General features: G+C 46.2%; 7 protein-coding genes and 1 non-coding gene across 8 annotated transcripts; 4 read left to right on the top strand and 4 right to left on the bottom strand.

Annotated features, from left to right (window-relative positions):
• Positions 1-437: 437 nt before the first annotated feature.
• Positions 438-5,144, bottom strand: PUMCH_005133 (uncharacterized protein; the record flags this gene model as incomplete). Its single annotated transcript, XM_063024042.1, has 1 exon — positions 438-5,144. The coding sequence occupies one exon, from the start codon at positions 5,142-5,144 to the stop codon at positions 438-440; it is 4,707 nt and encodes a 1,568-aa protein (XP_062880112.1).
• Positions 5,145-6,032: 888 nt separating this feature from the next.
• Positions 6,033-6,103, bottom strand: PUMCH_005132. Its single transcript has one exon. It is a non-coding gene; the product is annotated as a tRNA-Gly (tRNA).
• Positions 6,104-7,344: 1,241 nt separating this feature from the next.
• PUMCH_005131 (uncharacterized protein) lies at positions 7,345-9,912 on the top strand (the record flags this gene model as incomplete). The annotated part of the gene is made up of 1 exon (XM_063024041.1): positions 7,345-9,912. One exon carries the CDS (start codon positions 7,345-7,347, stop codon positions 9,910-9,912), a length of 2,568 nt encoding a protein of 855 aa, XP_062880111.1.
• Positions 9,913-10,266: 354 nt separating this feature from the next.
• PUMCH_005130 (uncharacterized protein) lies at positions 10,267-11,160 on the bottom strand (the record flags this gene model as incomplete). Its single annotated transcript, XM_063024040.1, has 1 exon — positions 10,267-11,160. The coding sequence occupies one exon, from the start codon at positions 11,158-11,160 to the stop codon at positions 10,267-10,269; it is 894 nt and encodes a 297-aa protein (XP_062880110.1).
• Positions 11,161-11,638: 478 nt separating this feature from the next.
• PUMCH_005129 (uncharacterized protein) lies at positions 11,639-12,127 on the top strand (the record flags this gene model as incomplete). The annotated part of the gene is made up of 1 exon (XM_063024039.1): positions 11,639-12,127. The coding sequence occupies one exon, from the start codon at positions 11,639-11,641 to the stop codon at positions 12,125-12,127; it is 489 nt and encodes a 162-aa protein (XP_062880109.1).
• Positions 12,128-13,350: 1,223 nt separating this feature from the next.
• Positions 13,351-14,070, top strand: PUMCH_005128 (uncharacterized protein; the record flags this gene model as incomplete). The annotated part of the gene is made up of 1 exon (XM_063024038.1): positions 13,351-14,070. One exon carries the CDS (start codon positions 13,351-13,353, stop codon positions 14,068-14,070), a length of 720 nt encoding a protein of 239 aa, XP_062880108.1.
• Positions 14,071-14,139: 69 nt separating this feature from the next.
• PUMCH_005127 (uncharacterized protein) lies at positions 14,140-18,228 on the bottom strand (the record flags this gene model as incomplete). The annotated part of the gene is made up of 1 exon (XM_063024037.1): positions 14,140-18,228. One exon carries the CDS (start codon positions 18,226-18,228, stop codon positions 14,140-14,142), a length of 4,089 nt encoding a protein of 1,362 aa, XP_062880107.1.
• A 2,572-nt stretch (positions 18,229-20,800) lies between these two features.
• PUMCH_005126 (uncharacterized protein) lies at positions 20,801-21,676 on the top strand (the record flags this gene model as incomplete). The annotated part of the gene is made up of 1 exon (XM_063024036.1): positions 20,801-21,676. The coding sequence occupies one exon, from the start codon at positions 20,801-20,803 to the stop codon at positions 21,674-21,676; it is 876 nt and encodes a 291-aa protein (XP_062880106.1).
• Between the last annotated feature and the right edge of the window lie 1,448 nt (positions 21,677-23,124).

Below are 23,124 nucleotides of genomic sequence, written 5' to 3'. Positions count from 1 at the left end.
CTACTGGCGGTGAAGAAAAGAAGGTCTGTCCTCAGGCGAACAGAATATTCTGACGATGGAATATTTATGAATGAGGGACTGTGTGTAGGAGCGTGGTGCAGGTAGCCGATTACTAGGGGGTGCGCAGATATATATATAGAGTTCTGATCTGGATGTGTCTGTTCTGGCAGAGTAAAAATGGAGGCGCCGCCGCGTCCGTTTTGGGAAATTTGGGAATGGTTTTGAGCGCTTTTTTTTTGGTTTATTTTGCACGCGTCTGATTGGCCGGGATAGAGTTTCTGGCGTGGCTCTAAATATAGACGTGCTAGTCACTATTCCACTTCCAAAAGCCAAGAGCCAATAGCCGGCTACCAAAAACTAATAGCCAAAACCCATTTTGTAGCTGTCATGTCATAATTCCATCGTAATTAAAATCATACCCTTTCATCAAATCTCGTTCAGATGGTAAGCGCCAGCAGAACGAGTGTCTCTAATAAACCGTCAACACCATCAACTCTATGTCCAAAAGGGATGCAGACGGTAATCAACCGCGATAAAAGCTTCCGATCGGTGTCTTTCAACGACCCTTGGATTTCAACTAAGCCGTCCAAGACTATTTGAATTTCTACCTGTTGGATTCGCGCCAATGGCTTGGAACACAAGAGTCTGTTGTCTGCAATGAAGCGCCGAACAGCAAATGCAACCCGCGGGAGCAATTTTTCGGCTGCAGCTTCCGAGGCTCCAGTTTGCGAAGAGGCAAATTTGAAAAGTTCCCGGAGACACATTAGCCGAATGGCACGGTTGTTTTTGATCGAAATCGGTTGCGTGGTGCCAAAACTCGAGTCGAAATCGAATCTGCAGAGACTCTGGAACGCGTCTTCTGTCCTGAAAAGCTCGGCTTCCATCTCCGTGAAATCATACAAGAACGACTGCTTGTACAATGTCTCCATCAAATAGACCACCTGGTCCGAGTAAGGGCAGCCTAAAAGTGCCGGAATGACTTTTTCAGAAAGATTTTTGTACTGCTGTACACTGTATTGTTCTTCTTCTTCGAGTCTGTCCTCGAAATTGACCGTGATGCACTCGACAATAAGCTCCCACACTGTTCTCTGTGCTTGCAATTCCAGAAGACACTCATCTATTGAGCGATGGAGAAGCTCTAGAATGACATGGTTACACCGGACCCACAAAGGCTCTGCGCCTTCTTTGACAGTTCCCTGTGCTCTATTGTGTAGAAGGAAGAGAATACTCTTGAGGATCTTCTGCAAGCGGCTCTCAGTCAATAGCGCTTTCATGTTTGAAAAGGTAGAGAACTTTGCTTCGTACAATTCGAACGCCATCTGACTTATGGCCAAAAATGTTGGGATTTGAATTCTACCCCCGAATTTGCTGCTGAGCTTTGCTTCGATACGGCTACGCGTTTCGAAGGGATAAGCACAGATGTGCGCGAGTTGCTGAATCACACTAGATTCCATTTCCGTGCTTTTTATTAAGTCACTGGCCATCTTTAAGCCATCGATTGCTGAGCGCTGCAACTCGGTAGGTTTGACATTATCCTTCTGGTTTGGCTTTAAAATAGGGTACCGTGCACACTTGTTAATGTTACTCAATACCTTCGATACTGGAAATGCTCCGGGTTCCTGCTGGAAGAGGGGAATGATCTGTTTCAATCCATCTAAATATGCCACCAAAGAGTCTTGATAGGAAGAATTCACAAAATCATACTCTATGGGGGCATTAATCCAGAAGTCAAAGAGAGAAGCACGTACATGCGATGGAACAGTTTTCGAAGAATTGAATGCTATGAGCAAATCCAGATACGTCTGGAATACCTTGAGACTCAATTCGCACCAGCGCAAACGGAGCATGGAAGAAAGAAATGTCAAGAGCCTCGTCCAATATCTTTCAGTGATTGGCAGTTCTTTGTCGAAGTTCATCATGAATTTGGAGTAAATTAAAACCAAGTTAGACAAGACTAAGTTCAAACTGACCATGAAGTCTTTTTGTTTCAGCGCAGACATCTCTGGCTTGAGATCATCCCATTCAAGCAATCTTGGGAAAACAATATTGAAGATCGACTCCCATGAATTGAGTTTTTTCCCTTGCACATCTAGAATTTGGAACAAAGTCTGAATAGCACCTTCTCTGACTTGACTTCTATAGTCGGTAGCCAATATAGCTAAGCGCGCCAAGAGATACGTGTTAAGCATCTCGTTGTAATACGAGTTTTCGGTGATATCAGCGGCAAGCAGCAGTTCTAGAGCATGAACATCCTGGAACGTTGGAGGAGAAGAATCTGAATCAACAGTGCTCATTTTATTGTTGATACAGTCGCTGATAAGCCAGAAGTAGCTAACAGAACTGAAAGAAATATTAATATCGTAGTTCTGCTGACAGAAATTCAAAAGCGTGTCAATAAGTGGCTTAAAATACTGCAGAGGAAGAGATGTGAGGAACTCATCCAAAATGAGTTTAAGCGTGTTGAACGCGGTCAGAATCAGTTGACGAATTTTCTCTTCAAGCTTTTGGTCCTCTCCACTGCTCGAGTCCGAAGAGTGAACAAACACGGTGTTGAGTATTTCGAAAACGAGACCCCAGAACTGCTGATAATAGTTGTCATACTCATTAATATGGTCATGAAGAGTAGATAACACGATGAGACGAATTTCAGCCTCACAATTGAGCATCAAGTGATCAGTGGGTTTCCCTAACGCAGCAAGAGAATTCAAAAATGACATGAGGTCCTTGAGAAAGTTTTCTGCAAGATACAAGTCATCTGCATTTGTCTTGAATCCGCGAAATGTGACTTGCAGAACGAAAGTAGCATAGTTCCTAGCAATTAGGACTCGGAACTGTGTAGACAAAGATCTATCCGTTGCAGTTTCGATGAATAGAGACGAAACGAAGTGGCGGGCGTCAGATTTGCTAAACAGAAATTCTGTGTACTCAAGCTCGGTGAAACGCATCATTTGCTTGACATAGAAGCTTCTGTTGAAAGGACATGGCTCTAAACCAGCAGCGCCTGCTTCAATGCCCTTATCTTCGGTAAATAGATCTTTGATTACATTCAAGATCCTCAAAACTGTACTCTCTTGGTACCTCAGGATATTCGAAAGCTCGTTTAATTTCATTGTCTTGAGTTCGGTCAAGTCCTGTGAAGAAAGATTTGGATGACCGATCTTCACGACTTCATTTTGATTATTGTATCCACTGTAGTCATCGGGTCCGTTCAAAAAGTAATCAACCCATTGCAATGTAATGTAGAGAATCTTCCACAGTGCATCAAGAGTAGTTCCTAATGAGTTTGTGACATTGAGAAGTGCACCAAGACAGATGATCAGGCGGGTATTGAACTGGCGAGATTTCAAACCGAGAGAAGACTCGAAAGAAGAGCGTTTCGTCGATTTACTATCAAAAGAGGCTGTCGAAGTTGAAGGCGGCGTCAGGATCTTTTGATTAATGGTTTCGACAATAGACTCGCCCAAAGAAAGTATATTAGACGAGTTCAGTTGCTCGGACTTGGCTTCTGGTGCAGTGTTAACAATGACACATCTTGCGAGTAGAACAAGGAGTTGATCTCTGCAATCTGATAGACCAAGCAATCCAACGGCATGAGTGTATCGTTGTAGAGAAGCTACAGTGTCGACGAAGAACGGAGTCTCCGCCGAAAAGTGAAGAAACATGTCAAAGAGTTGGAAAAGGTCTGAAAAGACCGTTTCGTTGAACAGTGTAATGAACTCGACTTCTCCTTCTATAGTTTCCGAGTCGACATTCAGTGACATGCTTTCGACGAAGTTGGCAACACCATTTGCGATATCAAGGAGAATGGAGAGTAACATTCCAGCCAAGTAGTATTCTGGAATGGATGATGGAGCGTCAATTTTTTCTAGGTGGTCAAGAAGCGAAATTTTCATCAGAGAATTGACCTTAGTCATGACAGGAATTGAAGAGTCAGGTCTAGGGATCACAAGGCCAGCTTTGGAAATCATAGAAGAAAAGTTGTTAAGCAAGTAGGTTTTGAGAACAGTGAGGATCTCTTTGAGCACATTCTTTTTCTGGGGCATGTTATCGTACGTTTCGAAGAGAGACTGGACACACTCAAAACTAGAACAAAGCAGTCTGAACAACTCCATGGCCAACACCTTTTCCCAATGAGGATAAACTAAGTTTTGCAGCGTTGGGCCCAGGTGAGTGGATGCGCCATGCGGAGAGCTATTGAGAATTATATGATTTGCGTACAGAAGAATCACCTCCATTTCAATCTCCAAATTGGGAAGCTGGCGCATGGCTAGCAGGCGAACTATACGGAGAACACGGAGCACCAAAGGATATGCAGCTGGAGGAGAGGAATTGAGCGTCTTGAGTAGCGCAGGGACTGTTTGAAGACGAAGTAATGATGCCAACTCGGCGCGTTGATAAAACACCTCCAGATGGATAGAGACAATGCTTTCGATGTTCTCTAAGGCAGCAGATACGCTGATTCCCATTCCGTCGAAGATGTCGAGGTCATCGCCCGCCACAATGGCACATAGGTCCTGGAATGTTCTATAACAGGTGTACTCCAATTCATCCAAGGCTAAGGGCTGGGCCTTCTCGTCTTGCAGCAAGAAAATGGGGGTATGGTTCGACAGATCTGGATCCGAAGTATGTGTTTTCAACAGTTCGAAAGGCGCAGGCAAGATCTGCTGGAGTGTAGCCAGTGCAGCGTTTCCTACAGCTACTACCGGCGAATTGGCCAAGTTGGCGCAAATTCCTACAATCTGTATAAACGAAGAGCGACCAGAGCCATAGTTCTGCATGGCAGAAGGCAAAACCTGCAAGATTTTAAGCTGTGTGTCCATATTATGGGTCGCTAGATCAAATGCATTCAAGATGTGCAAAACCTTTGTCATTTGCGTCTGCGTCAACGCTTTCAGCGCCACCAAGCGCGCAATTGGTACAAGCGAGGCGGAAATCAAACGATCGTTGCCACTTTCCAACGCTAGGAAGAATGGGGAGGCGTATAATTGTTGATTTGGTGAGGTTGGGGTGAGGGTATCAGAAGAGGCGGCATTTTTGGCCAAATTCTGTGCTTTTTCGACCGCAGAACGCACCGCGGGGTTGCGCCGCTTTGCTTCTGTCGCCAACAGCTGCCAGTCAGACGAAAGCTGGGTAATTGAGGCCATTGGGTGTGTATTTGTGTTTAAGTATGGAGTAGGGAGAGGTCACGTGGAGATCTCTGGAAAATATGGAGAACTGGAACGGAAACTCGAGTATTTTAATTACTTTGGTAAAACATTTATCCTTCTTTCTTTGTGAGTCTATATCAGCGCTTTGTTCGCTCATTTTTTCTTTGTTATTGTTTGGTTCGTAAATACTGTTTGGAGTTGAAAATGGATCTCTTATGTTTGAGATGGGTTATCAGAGAGTATGGTGATTAATATAAAAGTTTTCTAATTCAGTGCTTTCTTGTGAAAATCAACAGGCTGGATATTTATAATCATAGGTCAAATATCTCGATTGAAGGGTCAACTTGAAATACAAGTGATGAAATAATTGCAAGCACTAGAGTTTGCAAATCTTGGATTTATAATTGGAGTTGGTCAAGCTGAAATTGATTCTGTGCAATTTTGTTTCATGGATTTGAAGCCCTCAAGGTTCTTCGGATTAAAGCTGTAGTCTCTCGGCGGCATATCTTGCAGAGACGTAACTTCGACAATGAAAAATGACCATTTCAAGAATATGATCTAACTCGGTTTGGTAGGTAGATGTGGAAAGTTATATGAACCGTGTGTCCCATCTCTTTGACAAAACAAACCAGGCTTCAATCAATGGCGCTACAATATCGAAGTACGCAATATCGAAGTACGCAATATCGAAATTCGATAGAAAAATTTGAGAAGTTTTTCACTCGAGGCTAGTTTCAAAGGCTTGCCTTCTTACATTCTCCATTCCATCAAGAGCATAATCCTTACAAAACCAACTAGACTTGGAATGTAAAACAGATAAACGACAAAAACATCTCAGTATATCTGTGACATAAGTCAGAGAAACAAAATGAAAAATAAAAAAGATGCGCAAGCCCGGAATCGAACCGGGGGCCCAACGATGGCAACGTTGGATTTTACCACTAAACCACTTGCGCTTCTATGTGAAATGAACATAAGCTGTTTGTCACAATCTATAATAGTTAGGTTACATCAATTCAAGGTATTCTTTTGTTTTAGCGCTGAAACTGGTACTTTCTGAGCCCAGCAATCAATCCTGCAATGATTTCGTGAGAATTTCCCGAATCAAACATGGAATCAAAGCTTCCAAAGGAGATTTATCTATCATTTTAGGCATCTGATAGGGGAGTTAGGCCATTTCGCTTGGATGTTCCAAAATGGTACAAAAAGAGACCAAAATTCTGGGACTTGATCCTCAAAAACGCTAGTTCCATGCTAGAATGATTTTGTAAGATATGAGCGGCTTTTCGATTTTTCACATTGTTTTTGTGTAATGGTTTCTTTATGGTTGTAACAATTTGCAGTTTCTAATAGTATCATGTCACTCACAATTTCTACAAAATCAAAAATTCTCTTCACCACTTTTCTTTGATTTTCCATCACTTTCCAGCCAATTACCAATTTTCGGTTCTTTTAACTTACAAAAATCCCCAATTATGTGTCTTACATAGCTTCTTCTGTATTGTCCCATGTATCAATACCTAACCTAGACAATTGTTCTTCACGCAAAAACGTCAGAAGAATACCAGTCACCAAAAATTCACAAAACCAAACAATTTCCTCAACTCGCAATTATTTTCCAAGTCGAAGCTCCAAATTATGCTAGCCCTAGCTCCACCTAAAGCCACAGTTCTTGGTACCTCAGACCACCCCACCAAAAAACGAAAAAAACACAGCCAGAGCTCCTAACCAATGCCAAGAAAAAAAGGATTTCAAAATCTAGTCAATGCCGCACTTCCAAAAACTATATAAACCCCTAGATCCCGCCCCCTTAAACTCATCCAAGATGGCTGCAAAATATCCAAAATCACATGCGGATCCCAACTGGCCGCGTCTGCCTGCAGTACCACGCACTGTCAAAGTTATATAACAGCTGACATATCTGGAACATTCACCTCCAACAAAGCGCAAATTCTCAACAATTTGCGGACGTTCGGGCTGAAAAATTGACCAATTATATTTGTCGGATCTGCTTGTATCCAGTTTGTGTTTCCCCCCTTTACGCCTGGCTCCCAATTCCCCTCCCTCCACTCCTCTTACAGGACCAGAAATCGATTTGATCGTGTGACCATTAACTCAAGTAGGTATATGTATCTGCAGCAACTTGGTGGCGTTCTTAAAAAAATAGACTAATTACTCAGTTCATTTTCTCACTCCAATGTCCAGAAAAGGTATCACATTCAATGGTGAGACGTTCGCCGTCCCGGAAACCCATGATATGGTCAAGACGCTTTTCGACCCTACCGTCAGAAAGTCCATGTTCGAAAGCGTGATCATTGTGTTGTTGGTGGCCAATTCGCTCGTGTTCTACTTCGTTGCAGACTCGGTTTTACGTATTCGTATATTTGTAGGTATGTACATCTTCTGGAGGTTGTGCTACAACTTCGGTATTGGCTACCTTCTCAACCAACAGAGTAATCGTTTCCGGTTGGTGGAATGGAGCAAGAAACTCAACTTGTTCGCCAAGGACCAGACGTCGTTCGTTGGTCAATTGGTGCAGACCGAGGTGCAGACCCAAATGGGCTCTGAATACAAGATCAACAAGCACCCGGTGGATTTCAACACCTGGTTGATTTTCCGCAAAGTGGTCGACTTGATTTTGATGCAAGATTTCACCACTTTTGTCTGTTTGTTTGTGGCTTGTTGCATCTATGACGACAACCAGTTTATCCATGGTCAACCACAGTGGCTCACGGCCGCCCGTATGATTATCGGTGTATCCTTGATTGTCTTCAACTTTTGGGTTAAAGTCAATGCTCACAATACCATCAAGGATTACGCATGGTACTGGGGAGACTTTTTCTTTAGACAAATCAACAATGAAGACTTGATCTTCGATGGTGTCTTCGAGATGTTCCCTCATCCAATGTACTCTGTGGGATATATCGGTTACTACGGTTTTGCCATGATCGCCAAGTCCTACACGGTCTTGGTGTGTGCCGTGTTTGGCCACTTCTTGCAGATGGTCTTCTTGCACTACATTGAGAACCCTCACATTGATAAGATTTACGGTCCTGATGCTTACCAGAACAGTCTTTTGGAGGTCGTCAAACTCAAGGATTTGACCAACTTTGACAACTCTAGACCCTTGGTTGGATTAACCAACTTCAACGTTTGGAGAGCCAGTGATTTCATTAACTTGGTCAACGTCTTCACCTACGCTGTATTGATTCCCTCATTGGCTTCTATTGCTGGAAGCAATGTCGAGGCTGTGGGCAAGATCTTATTCTATCTCACTGTCATGATTAAAGCAGTAGAGTGCGTTTCCATCAATGCCTTGCTTGGCTTACAGAGTAAGTACAAGTTGTACACTAGATGGTTCCTCTCCAACAATATTCCAATTGCCAAGTCTCTCAACAATTTCGCCGTCATGTACAACTCCATGATTAATTTGACTTACGCCTCCTTCTTCGGCATGAACTTGTACAGGGTAACGAATTGGCACTTCACTTCTGATCTATTCATTACATCTCACTTCTTTTTGCGGTTGTTTCTTGGATTGGTGTTAATTTTGACCCAGGTTTGGATCAATGCCTCAATCATTGACTCGATCGGATACTTCGGTTGGTTTTACGGAGATTTCTTCCTCCCAAAATCAACATTCATGCCTCAAAGAGCTCACTTGACTAAAGCTGGTATCTACAGATACTTGAACAACCCCGAACAGATATTCAGTGCATGTGGTGTCATGGGTGCCACTTTGATTATTCCAACTTACGAGAACATTGTTCTTTGTGTGTTCTGGGTGCTTGGAAACTTCATTAGAATCAATTTCATCGAGAAGAGCCATATGATCAAAATCTATGGCGAGCTGGAGGTATTCCAAGATTCTGGTGTGACCAAGACTGTTAAGAAGCATTTGCTCCCTGATCTGATTCTGAGAAAATTCACTGTTAGCGACTCTTCGCGCAAAAGAACCACTTCTATGTTCATGGATTCTTTCGACTCGTTCGTAAAGGACTTGAGAACGAAGAACGATAATACTTCTAGCGGCTTGTCGAAAGAGGACTGGGCACAAATGTCTCAAAGCAAATTTTTCTTGAACAGCGAGTACCACTTGGAAGTCAAAAACTTGCAAGGCACCGAGAGTCAAGTTCCATTCTCCCACGTTGGAGATGTTTTGGAGGTGAGCTTTTCTGCTCCAAAGGAACACTCCTCCAAGGATTGGATTGGTCTTTACAAGGTTGCACAAACCTCGTTCTCCAGATACAAGACTCTCATCTCGTCCAACAACCGTTGGGTTTACACTGGTGAGACATCGTCTGATGTTGTCAAGTTCTCCGGCGACCGTCTCTTTTGGGAAGACGGTGTTTACGAGTTCAGATACCACATTGACGGGAAGCACGATGTTGCATATGTGAGTGAACCATTTGAGATTAAATGCCCAGTTATCGAGGTTCCTTGTGATGAGGGATACGCCGCCGAGTTGGCTGACGATTTGCGCAAGAATATCCTCAACAAGGTTGTAGATGGTGTCAACGACAACAATACACCAATCTACGAGGGCGTGCTGAAGAGCAGCAATATCTTGGAGTCGTACACCCGAATCGCGCGTTTGATCTCCCGTTGCACTGGTCTCAATGTCAACAAAAGATTTTTAATTTACAACGACAATGAGTCCAGCAACAAGTTCACGGCCGAGCAATTGGCAATTAAGTTGATTCATATTCAAAACGCCTTGGATGAGTTACAAGAGGATGACCTTCAGGCCAAAAAAGAGCAGTAGGCGCTATTTATTTAGAATTGTGTACATATACGAACCTACTAGACTAAGATTCTGGAAGTGTAGTATTATAATGTGTTAATTCGTTTAATCAAATTGGCTTGTGTCAGTATGCCCTAGTCGGTAATTTATACGTGTGCCTCGAGTCATAAATTTATACCTTTCTTACTATAGAATAATCCATGGTCTACAAATTGTTCTTTTGGACTTTGTGTAATTACTCCATTTCTCAATCCATATTATCCCCCTTTTGAATCGTTGTATTCTCTATTGTACATTATAAGAAAGCGGAAAGGCACCACTTCATGCTAAAAGTCAACCATCTCTCGGCTAGATATCGCAACTAAAACCAGACGTCTACTCCTTGCTGTCAGCCAACCCGAGGAGATATCCGTTCACGTTACTTCTCACAAGGTTGGACATATTCTTGCACGCCTCGAGCTGGAGCGTCAACGCTTCCAGACCAGCGTCGTCGCTGGAGCCATCCATCCACACAGCCACAACGTCGTTATTATGCATCGTGGTGAAGCAGGCTACACACTCCAGCGAACCACCGTCGTCGGCATCGCCTACCGTAGGATCTAAAAGAGCAGTTGTGCCCGAAAGCTGGACGTGGCCCGCCGTGATCAAGTCCCGCATCTCGATGCCAGCATCCACCATCGCCAACGACGTGCATGTAGCCGTCCATGCGGCTAGATTGAGCAACGACCGTGTGTTGGCGTTGAACGAGAGCACATTGACAAACACATCTATGGTCAGTTTGGGGTACTTCTCCAAGGGAATGGTCGCAAGAAGCGCCGTCTCCACAAACGCAGAGACGCGGTGCTCGATCCCCGTGAGCCCAGCACGGCCATTGGACCGGCTCGACCCATTATAGAGCACCTCATTGGGTTGTGTGATGTATGGAAGGAAGCGACACTCGACCGAAAGCGACGCCCGCTCAATGTACAGACCCTTGATCGGACGCGGTCCATAGACGCTCACCTCGACGATCGTATCGCCCGTTTCGAGAAAGGCCAGCCCGCTTGCGTTTTTGGAGAGGCCTGATTTGAGGAAGAACTTGATGTGGGAGCCGTCGGAAGTGCCCGTTTGGGCGGCGGACGACACGGCGGGAACGATGGGCGTGGCGGCCGAGGCTGGGCCCAACATTCTTCGGCGGTCGACGTTCATGGCGGGGAAATGTGGGAAATGTGGTATTAGATTGATATATGGAGTTGAATTGATGATGTATGGGGTGAATGCGAAGAGCATCGGGTCACGTGACCAGCTGCAAAAGCGAAGTTTAGTTCTAAAAAGTAGAGACAATATGGGGAGATTGATTTGAAGATATTAAATTTAAGGTAATCTTCATCTTCATCTTTATTGTATTTTTAATTGATCTGTTGGGTTCCTCTTTGGTGGGCGCTTTCCGATAACTGAGTGTGATCAGAGGTAATACTAGGTAAGACTACTGTTCACAGTACACTGTAGAAGAAGAACTTCCAACGGAATCGAATTGCGCTGCAGTTGCCTGAGCCATTGATCCGTTGATCCGTAGAGCGTCTTATCGGATATTCGGATAAGCGGAACTCCCCCGTTGCACGTAGCAACCATTCTCTAAATAATTGTTCTTGGACGTTGTCTCTAGAGCTCATCTCGAGCCCACATCCTCCAAATTACGCCAGTCGAAATCGAAAACGCAGCGGAATTGGGACCAATTGATCCGGGTTCAAAACCACATTGCCGCCAAATGTCGTCTTCTAACTTGTGCAGCCCAGAACGTGGAAGAATGGTCCGCATTCCCACCACCCAAGGACTCCACGCCTCGCAAATCCGGGTCTTGGACCTTGTGGCTCCTTACACCGAACAAAACATCGTATACGTCAATTGCACCAGTGCGTCGGGCCTTCTCCGGGCCGTCGAGGCGTCCAGCCAGAAATGGGTCCAGTCGCAAGAACGCATGGAGCGGTTCCACTACCACCGCGTCAATGGTATTTGCGAACTCGCCAAACTCTTGGAAAAAAATGAATTTGATGTGGTGATTTTGGAGCGCACAGACGAGATTCTGCGAGGCAGCGGCGCCGAGCTGTACGAGGAACAGAACCACGCTTTGCATCGGGCGTTGGCCACGGATGCCGAGTACGTCTTTTTGGACGATTGGGAGTATTTGGACCGGTACTACCATCGGGACTTGGATTCGTACATGGCGCCTAAACGGCGGCGACCCGATGGTGTCTGATAGGACTAGGTAATCAGGGAGCTACACGAACATCATGAACTATATGAATGTATTATATTGGTGGTGAATATTTGGAATTCGCCGTCTTGGCCGGCCTTGTGAGGCGCCTTCATGCTTCTATTGGAGTTACCAGGCACTGGGTGTGAAACCTGACGAAGTGGCCGAAAGAGGCAGCACCAAAACGTAAGAATAACACAAAACGTCAGAAGATCGTGGTCGAAGATTTGAAATTTGAGAACAAATTTTCCACCAAAACTTTCGCTGAAATTCACTTACAGACAGATGTGATCATAAATCACCAGGAACAAACCATGCGTCTGGTCAATTGGTCTCTAAAGTCAAACGTGAAAATCCACGAGCAGAAAGGACGAAAAAATAGAAAAAAACAGAAAAAATAATAATCCATTTCTATGCTATCTTCACGTTTCGCCGACCCCTTTTCCCTCGCAATGTCCCATCTCCAGCTCGCAATAATCGCCCTTCTGTTCTCATGCACTGCGAATGACACAATTGGATGCGATCGCACTGCCAAAAATAACCCCCGATAGCGACCCTTGGCCCAATCAGATCGCGCCATTCCTGTTAGCGCATCCGTTGAGTCTAGATGCCACACCTTGTTTTATTTTCGATTTGCGGCCATGGTGCCCCGCGGGAAATGCCCCACCAACACCGGTAAAACGGGGTTGCAGGACTGCAGACAGCGCCGCATTCCGGTATGCTCCACAAAATACTGCAGAAAACCCACAAAACAGTGGAGATGGAATGAGGTGCAGCGCCTACGTGCAGGCATGCTGTCTCTAATCTTTCCATATTAGTATCTTTCAGCAACCGTTGCGGCTTTTCGGTCGAATTACTGTTTTTTTTTCAGAACAAGAAATCGAACCTTCTTCTTTCTTCTTGTATTTTCCGATACTGATCCCAGCGCTTGAGCAACGTTCATCGGATCATCCTAGGACGTTTTTTTGTTGAGCGATCCTGTCATCGGTGTGGTTTCTATAGTGGAAACCGAATCACGCTAGAAACCCCAGTTTTTGCGCGAAAATCGGCAATTGGAACGGTCCTGTCGATTCTCTGACCAAATCTATCTCATCCTGCTCTTCTTTCGGGCTTCATTTCGACTCTTTTTGGTCGTTTAATACCCTTTTGGTGACGAATAGGGGCACCATCATTAACCGAGGTCAACACCTCCAAAACACATCGAAAACCAACATTTTTTATTTATAATGCAGCATTCCCACTCGGCAGACTGTACAATCACAGAAACAACCGAGATCTGCTGTTGCGACAGCAACACATACCCCCTTTCCCCATGTTCGTCCTCGGAAACGCTTTTGACGTTGGCATCGATCACTCCGCAACAGCAAAACAGGTCGTTTTCCAATGTCACCGCTGCGTCGGAACCGATCCTGTTGCCGGACTCTCCATCGGAGCCATATGTCACTGTTTGGCAGCCAAATCTCGTAGATAAGCAGGTGGTCACCGTGAGCGAGGTGGAACGTTTTGTGCACAGTAAAATGGGCCGCGAGGTCGACGTCACTATCATCCATTTCCTAGTCTACCTCTTCGCTGCTGCAGAAGAGCAGGACAGAGGGTACATCAACCAGTGGAAGCTTCTCCACGCAGGAAAGCAATACCACCTCCAACGGATCTCCGATGTGTGCCGCCGGACGGCCTTGTTGAGAGACGTCGCTGCACAATACTCGACGTTCCAGCTATTCCACAGCGCCGAGCTTCGGTGTCCACCGCTCTCCAGGCTGGTTGAAGACCTCTTGCAAGAGGCGACGGACTATAATGCCAAATCATATGACGATGTGTGTGTGACATATGCCGACGCAATTGTGAAGATGTTCAAAAAATCCAAGCACCGCCAGGAGCGGCCCAAGGCGATCAAGAATACCTTCAGACGTGTGTTCAAGATTAAGCCGCATGGTATCGCTGTCTAACATGTGCGTAGTGCTCTTTAATATTTGATATTCGAATGCATTTTGTCTCATCAAACCTTCGTAGCTTTGTTAGTGTTTGACCATGGATAACTCCGTAGCACAACTTCCACAGTACTGCTCCAATTTTTCCATAACCGAACCGGAAACTCTAGAATTTCCGTCAAGGAATGCCCCGGCGTTCCTCATTTCCTCACATTTCTTCACTTCCGAATAGAGCCAGTCCATCCATTCGAGCTTGACCACCTCTTCTTCCATTTGATTCAAAGTGGCCAAAGTGAGAAGCAATTGGTTGCGCTTCATGGCGATTTCATTGATGCGCTCTTTGAGCTCGCGCGCCCTTTGTTTCTCCTTCCATGTCACGTCGAACGCACTTGTCCACTCGATCATCTTGTCGGGGTTCAAAGCGACAGACTGGTTCTGGAAAACATGGAAACAGGCGCTACTGCTGGAGTATGACATGTTGAACCTCGCAAAATCTTCCACGTCCTTGGAATAGACGGCGCGATGGATTGTGATTGGATCGACTTGTAGAATCAGTGTGACGAGCTTGGAAACCTGGCGTGTCTTCCAATAGTGAGCGCTGCTTCTGAATCCGAAAAAGACGTTACTTAAAGTCAAACAGACAATGATGCTGATGAGCATGCGATGCATGCTGAGTTTCTTGAAAAAGGAAAGAATTGCGCTGACAATGGACCAGAACGAGATCGTGAGATATCGAGTGAACTGCCGCACTTTGATCTGGATGCACCAGTTGCAAATGACTCCGTTGTTGATGACAACATGCGGACAGATGCGAGGAACAAGCGGCGCTTCAGTGACTTGGATGCGGCCATAAATATAATTTGCCCTTGACACTTTCGCCTTGACGCCAATGTGTTTCACTGCGTCGTGGATTCTGCGCGACAATTCAGTGAATATCAATGGAATAATGGTATTGCCGAGGTAGCGTGGTGCAATTCTTGAGATGTAGGAGGCATTGACGTTCGTAGATCCATAGCATTTGAGAGAGGATTGGCCGTCGCCAGACTCCTGAATGATGAATCTCATGCTGTAGTCGAATGTTGGTCCGTACTTCATTTTGAACGTACTGTTTCTGACCTTGACACTGTAAAACTTATTTTCAACGAATTTCTCAATGTCCTGCGAGACCACGAGCCTGCCGGCTTTGCCATTGAAGAACAACACATCTATTATGAACTCGCGCAGAAGATAGATATCTGGGTTGGATGGCTTCAGCCACGCGACCTTCTCGCATTGCCTCACATCCATGACCTGATACGAGTCCATGAATACTTGGGATTTGCTGCCAAATAAGACGTGAAGAAGAGCCTGTGGCGGCAAATCGTACTTTTTTTCTGTGACCAAAGGCATGGTGTCGGGGAATCCGAGCTTGGTATCCGGCGGAGAGACGTTTACGGGTAGAAAATCAAACGATTGGTCAGAGGGCTCCTTCTCGACTGGCTGTAAAATCCGATACCGCTTTTGTCTGAGCATTTCGGTATGTGTATCCTCAATCTCAATGAGCTGATTAATGAGCTCAGACAACAGCAAAGGTTTGTCGCTCGAGTAAGCCTTGATAAGACCTTGAAACTTCTTTTCAATGAGAATGGAGTCATCGATAAAGAGCTTCATTTTGAGCAGCCCCAGAACCATAGTCAACTTGAGAATGTCGTGATCTTGCATTGGCTCTACCACTGCCTCCATCACTCGGCAAAGTGGAATCTTGCTCAAAGTAATAAAGCCCAGGGACTGGATGTATGAATAAATGTGTCTTTGGGTGACGAAGTGGGTTCCACGAAGAGACTGCGATTGATTTGGAGAGAGAAGACAATGATAAGAAAGCAAGCAGAACTCACCCGGTTCAACAGCTGATTCGAACAAAGCCTTCAATTGAACGTCTCTTGCGGCCCACAAGTTCGGGAAATTTGCAGGCATCCGTCCGTCTTTCTCTCCTGTGATCGTTTTGAATGAGTCTTGCAACTCAAGCGCAGCATTAGGCTCGTAAAGATAGTAGAGGCCCCAGTTGAGAGATCCCCAAATGTTGGCGCTGAGTGCGCTTGGTACGACAGTCGAGCCAGTCAAGCTGTAAGCAACAAGAGCGGAACGTGTTGTCTCTGTGACGAAAGGAAGCGATATGCGGCCGATTTGATCATAAATGTATCTCTGGAAAAAGGCTTCGTTCTTGACGAGATGCGCGGACAATTTGCTGGAGGTGATCACTTGCCCAGATGAAGAAACTATCTTTGAATGTGTGAGATCTTTGTCCGTGGTGGTATTTGCAGTGGACTGGAACTCTAGGACAAGAGGCGGGTACCGGCCACTTGCAACCGTGAGAAGTCCATGCATTGGGTCATTCAGATCAACTATACGTCTACCGATGTTGGAGAACACTTTGAGCCAGCTCTTCAACTCATAAAGGGTCTCGGCTTGCAAAACAATTCTGGTGTCGATTGTCTTGACCTCAAAGCAGAAATTACGCTCTTCATTGGGAGCGTATCTCACATTACAGAGTAGCACGCCAATTTTGTCGGTCTCTTGCACCGAAGTCAGCGAAGGGTCCAAGACCAAAAAACCCAACACACCACCTTGTAAAAAGGCCCAGCGACGCACCCATATGGGCTGTTTGGATTTTTCAGTGTATGTTTTCATGAATAGATAGCCATGTTTCTCGGAGGACGACTCATCGATATCTTGGAGAAGTCTCTGATTGATGAGATCCGATTTGTAGTCGTCAAGATTTCTCGACGGGGCCAGCTGCGCGATTGAGTGCTCCTGAATGTTTTTCTTTGCACGGAGCATATCCAGCGACATTTTCAGACTCGATTTCCGATGCGTTTCACACCAGCAATGGATTCGCTTCACCTGCTCCCATACATCAGAGAAAAGCGCCAAGACAAAAGGGTTTTCGCCCAATTTTTCAAGCTTGTCTTGCCAGATCTTGTACACAAAACTAATAAGCTGACGATTGATGAACAGACTGATCTCAGAGAACTCCACCACCAAGTCAAGACTGGACATGAGGTATTCGTTCCGCACTGCCGCCAACTGCTGCAGATCTTCGAGCAAAAGCGCCGGATCTTTGCCCTTCAGCATGCCCATATGGATGTTCAAAAAGTGGTCATATTTCCGTTGGGCCCGGTGGAACCGCTGGCGTAGGTGCTTGTACCGGACCATTCGATTAAGAATCGTTTTCTCCCACGCATCAATGCTGGGCATGTTGATCTGCAACGAGCTCTGAGCAATCGACCAGAGCTTTTGGAGACCATCACGAGTGCCCCGAAGGGCCGTCAATGTGTATTCAGGGTCAACTATTCCGTCCTGCAAGAAAGAGGGCACCAAATAGTCCAAGTACAGAAACATCGACAGGAGTTCCTTGGCCTGCTTAGGGATTTTCGCAAGCAGCGCGGCAATAGCCTGAAGCCATTTTTCAGTAGACACGAGTTGCGAGTCCAAATGGTTCATCGATGCACGGAAAGATGGCGAGTCGAGCGCGGCCTCCTTGAAAGCGACAGAAATGAGCTTAAAGTGGTGGTCCATGGTCGGCTCTTTTGCAGGAGGGCGCCCGCTCTTCGCAGATGTGGGCGACGCATGCGACGGCTTGAAGTAGTCGCTACTGGGGCCACTTTTGTTCATGTTGGGCGAGGTCGATTCGGAGCCGAGCGGGTCGATCTTCACGGTGACGTTCTCGTTCCCGTTCTCATTACTGTTTAATTGGCTCCCGCTCGATTCGGTGAACGACCGCGGCGACTCCGAGGCCACTCGGGCGGAGGTTGTATCTACGGTCAATTTACGAGAGGCCAGCAACAGACCGCCAGGGCGGCTGGGCGTGGGCCGAAACACCGCGTGCAGCAGCTTCCCATCAAGAGAAGGCACGCGGTTGAATTTATCGTGCAGAGAAGGCGACTGGTGGCCCGAAACGCTGGCTCCAGTGCTGACGCTTTCGGCGCTCTCGCCGATCTCCGCGCTGGGCAGGATCTGCGGCGTCAAATTGTAGCTGAACCCGCGCGGCGGTGTTCTGGTGCGGACGGACCCCTCGGCGACGAATTTCTTCTCTGGGCTGGGGTCGAAATCCGGGTTTTCTGGCTTGAGTTCAGGGGCGCCTAGCACGGCCAGCACGCCACTTGGCGGAAAATAACTATCACGGGCAGATTCCTCCATGTTTGGCGAGTCCGGTTAGCGGCCAATTGAGTGGGGAAAAAGTGGTGGCTGTGTTGCAATTGCGCAAAGAACTTTAGCAGAAAGAGTAGGTGAGTGAGAGTGAGAATGTGTGAGTGAGGATGTGAAATCCGGGGAAGCACAGCAAAAAAGCGAGAGATGAGACATGAGGAACGCACCGAAAGAGAAAAGGAGAAAAAGAAGTATCAAAAAAAGTGACGCGAATAGCGCCAAAAAACCATAGAAAAAAAAGTAAGACAAGAAGCGATTTCGAGGCCCCGAATGAACAATTGACCCAAACCTAGCCTATGGTCCATCTGCCACTAGATGGCCTGATAGCCAGAAGGTCGGGGTAATAAACTATCGGTGTGGAAAAAAAAGCTTAATTGACCATCAAGCCAGACGATAAGTAGACTTTCAGGCGTGGGCCCCGGAGCGGAGAACAAAAGGATATTTTGTTTTATTGGCTCTGGGTGCAATACAGGATCCTGTCTGATTCCAGGTTAAGAATCCAGCTCCACCTGCCTTTTTTGGAGGTTGGACCGGTTATTGGGGCCTAATTAAACTTCGCCAGAGATAACCAACCGTACCTGAAACTCGGCTTGACGGAAGTGGGTGGAATTGATGTGTTCCGCGAGATTTGGTTGTTGCAGCGATGGCCGGGTTATTTCGGCTGCGCGAGATGTGAGACACCCCGTCTGATCCCCGAAAAAGGCGGCCCTCTGGTGAATCATCCGGAGTCGGAGTTGGGCCATTCGATCGAAGAATCTTCTTTGTCGGTTGGAGGAATGGGCCTATGCTGCGCCAGGGGGTATATCTGCACGGCCTGCATGGCCGCCGGAAAAACTCGTTATTGGGCTTCGCGGAGACATGGGCTGATCCAAAGTCCGACCACCCATGCTTATTTCTAGAAGGGATATGATTTGGATCTGCAGAGAATTGTTAGCCGAAAGGACAGCAGGGCGCGTGGCAAATAGCTGTCGCTTGCTGGCTGCAATTTTGGATAATTTGGATGGATTAAAGTTGATTTTGGGAGGTGCCAGAGGAGGTGTTTGTCATCAAGAAAAATGTGTCCATGTCTAAGTCCGATCGGACGCAGCGCGGTAGAGTTGCCACTGGAGGGGCTTTTCCGGAAGCGAAACTGATGATTTGGACTGATGGTCGGTGCAGTGTAATTTCGATTTCGGGTAGCTGCAAGATTGCAAGACAAACATCGGGGAAAGGAAGTGTAAAAATGCTCAATCGAGAAAATAGGCAAACGTCCAGGTGTCGGATAGTGGAGAAATTAGGCTTGTACTCATGAAGTAGAGAATGAAATTCGTGAATGGGGTCAATTGAACTCATTACTTGAAAGCCCAAATGTTCGAAATTCTTAAAACAAAATTGTAGCCACAAGCATACTAATATTAGAGCAAAGTAGGAAATCATTCGAGTTCAGTAGATCAATTACATCAGTCCATGTAAACGTAGCCCATTCACAATTCCTTTACGTGCTGCAATTTGAAGCATTATTAGATAATCTAAATCAGAAAACAACAAATCGCGCCGGCCAACCCAAACCAGCGCCGAAGCAAAACAACTCAAAACAAACAACTCAAAACAACATGAAACAACTCAAAGCAACACCTAACCAAAACACCCAAACCAAACACAGAAATGTAACCAAAAAAAAAGTTACCAAAAAACCACAACCAACTATACCAAAACCCCTATCTCACACATAGCCCAAAATCAGACCCGACCCATTCATGTTGAGTATCGATCAACATCCTTCACACGAGCAATTATCCGTATACAGATGATGACAGCGGCTGCAAATACTCCCAACGCAGCAAAGAAAGTCAAAACTGAAAGGCTAGAACTCAAACATTGGCGGAGAAGGCGCCAAATGGGGGGGTAACAAAAAAAACAGAGCTCCAGTTAAGCTTTCCATCCATGTTCTCCGCTCCAGTTAGTCTATTGATCCGAAGTTAGTACCGCATCTCATCTCAACAGATGGCCTGTTTTGACCATTGGGCCATCAATTGGGCCATGGCCACTGCTGCAGAGTGAGGGAAGCGCCTGCACGCAGCGCGGCGTTTGATGCAATTTGGGTACGAATTTTAGCCCAAACCACATGAAATACTGCAGACAGACGCCATGAGTGACTGCAATCCCTAACAAATGAGTCCTGCGGACTGCAGGCGCCACACATTTCATCCTACATACCACCGACAGCCCCCATGTGCCTGGTTTTTCCGGAATCTGCTGATGTACTGCAAATAACCGCCCCTGAGCCCACTACCAGGAGCCCTTGGCGAGAAAGCAATTCCCTTCAGGGAGCATATATATGCGCCTGTGGCCGTTGATTCTGAGTGGTAAATTAGCAGTTTTTCAACTCTCTGATCTGGACCCCCACTCAAGCTCAGACTCTTCCCTCTTGCACCCCCACATCACCTGTCAACACTCTGCTTTCCTGTTTGTTGGCCCTGCACCTGTCTCACACATTCGTAATTTACGAGCATTAATTCATTAGCACCAAAAACAAACCCCCTTTTTCTTTCCCAAAACATTTCACGACAACTAACTATTTATTATGACCTACGGATACACCTCCCCCACCGCCACCACCGAAGAAGACTGGATCAACGATGTTCTTTCCACTTCTGTTCCTCTCACTTCGTGCAACTCCAACGATAACCTAAATATGGAGTTTGGCCTGTATTTTCCTTCCACCGTGAAGGAGGAAGATGACGTCTTCAGCAATACCTCATCGCTGTGCACTGCGTCCAGCACCCCACCGACGATGGCTCCCGCAGAACCCAAGGATACCGTAAAAGACTTGAGTCTTTTGGACAGCGTCAGCTCGAAATTGGAGATGATGCAGAAAAACCACTCCTTGACCCCCAAGGCGTTGGAGCTGATTTTCAACACCAAGGACGTGCTCAAGGAATCGCTGGACTGGATGCTGAACGGTGTGCATCACAAAAGCTGCGCCAAAAAGCTGGCCTGTGCGCTGAAAAAGAGAAAGCTCCGCAGAAAGAGCTCCGCGGCCTGCAAGCGCGACCAGTACAAGATCGAGAAGAAGACCTCGTGCTGCGAGCCCTACTCTCAATTGAGCACTGCTCAGACGTCTCCTCTTGCCTTGGAAGATAAGCACTACAACCACTTGCCTTCGCAGGTGGCCTCGCAGGTGGCCTCGCAGGTCAACTCTGCGCTCGCGTCGAAGGTTGTTTCGCGCAGAAACTCCGTGGACGAGCTCTTGCTGATGGGACTTATAGATCCCGTGGCCGAGTCTCCGGAGGCGGAACAGCAGCAGCAACAGAACGACGACGACGAGAACGGCTTGTGGAACGCGCGCTTCGACTACGCGTTTGGCTACGACGACACCGTGGTGTTCCCTCCCATTGGCGCGGCTCAAGACACAAACGACGACCTCATGAAGATGTACATGCCTGGCTTTGCCATTTGATGTACCATGCATTTTACGATACGCAAGCGCTGTGGCTAGCGGCTGCAGTGCGTTCAATTCTCTCCTTTTAATTTCTCCTTGCAAATGGTATTGATAGACTGCAAGTTTTACGATAACGACTTTCATAGATAACACGCTGGATTTAGAAACCGCATGTAGACGCTGTATGATTGTGCTGTAGCTAAAAATAGGGCTTCTCTAGAGCTTGTCTTGACTGTTCTTCCATATCTGCTACTACATCTGAATCTATCCATAGTTAGAGATTCAAAGTTTCGGTCCAGTCGAACTGAATCGTTCCTTGAACTTTACTTGATTTCATTCAATCCAACGTTCATAAAGCCCAAATTTTTATCGCTTTCCTTCTACTCTGCTGCGTTCAAATTATTCTCTAATTCTATTGATTAATCAAGACCGCTGGAGACTGATGCTCCAGCACTAATAGTATACAAAAACTTCTATAAATAAGCATGCTTAGAAACGACGGTTACCCATTGGCGCCGTGTTGGAGCCGGTTTGACGTCCACCGTATCCTCCACCGCCACGGCCTCTACCGTAACCTCCACGGCCTCTACCACGGCCACCTCTTCCACCACCGTATCTGATGTGGGAGCCGAAGGATCTTCTGTCGAATCTCTGCAACTCAGGAGGAATGGTCTGGTTAGCCTCACGCATGATCTTACACAAGTCTCCACCCAACTTGGAGTTGCCCTCAGTGAAGAAAGAAACAGCGGTACCGGTGGTACCAGCACGTCCGGTACGTCCGATTCTGTGGACGTAGTCCTCAATGTTACCGGGCATGTCGTAGTTGATAACGTAGGTGATACCTTTGACATCTGATAGTTAGTAAGCGGTTTAGAAAAATAAGCGTGCCAATGACAAAACCAAAGATACATCGCCCGCGCCGAGAACACGGCGAGTTCGACTTTCTACAGTTTGGTTGATTTGTCCTTGGCGCTTTGGACGCTCTTTCACGACATTTCAAAATGACATTCTACGCGAATATGAACAAGGAGTTGGACTTATATTGATATTATAGAAAGCAATAACAGAAGATCAGTTGGATGTGATCGCTTTTCTCGAACATTGTGGTAGAATCACCTACCCAAGGTTTATGAAAAGCTGTAAGGCGCATTGTGTCGTTTGCATGTCATGAGAGAGAGAACATAAATAGTTACGATTCATCTGTACTTTCTCCTATTGCGTCGCCCAGCACTGATACTTTGACATTGTTGTTTCAAGCCTAACTAGGCAGGTTGCTTTCTGTAATAATCTTTAATAGTCTCCTTCTTCAATGAGAAAAAAAAAGAAAAAAGAAAAAAAAATAAAAAAAAGAGGAAATCTGGTGCAGATATCAAGAGGGCATAAGATCAAGGGTATAGAAGACTGTCTGGCCAGCAGACGGTTCATTTGCCCACAATCCTGTTCGTGCTATCGTGGTTGTGTTTGTG

The sequence above is a fragment of the Australozyma saopauloensis genome, chromosome 7 (assembly GCF_035610405.1).
Source record: "Australozyma saopauloensis chromosome 7, complete sequence".
Classification (NCBI taxonomy): domain Eukaryota; kingdom Fungi; phylum Ascomycota; class Pichiomycetes; order Serinales; family Metschnikowiaceae; genus Australozyma; species Australozyma saopauloensis.
The sequence above is the reverse complement of the archived record's forward strand: the minus strand, read 5'-3'. Positions and strand labels throughout refer to the sequence as shown.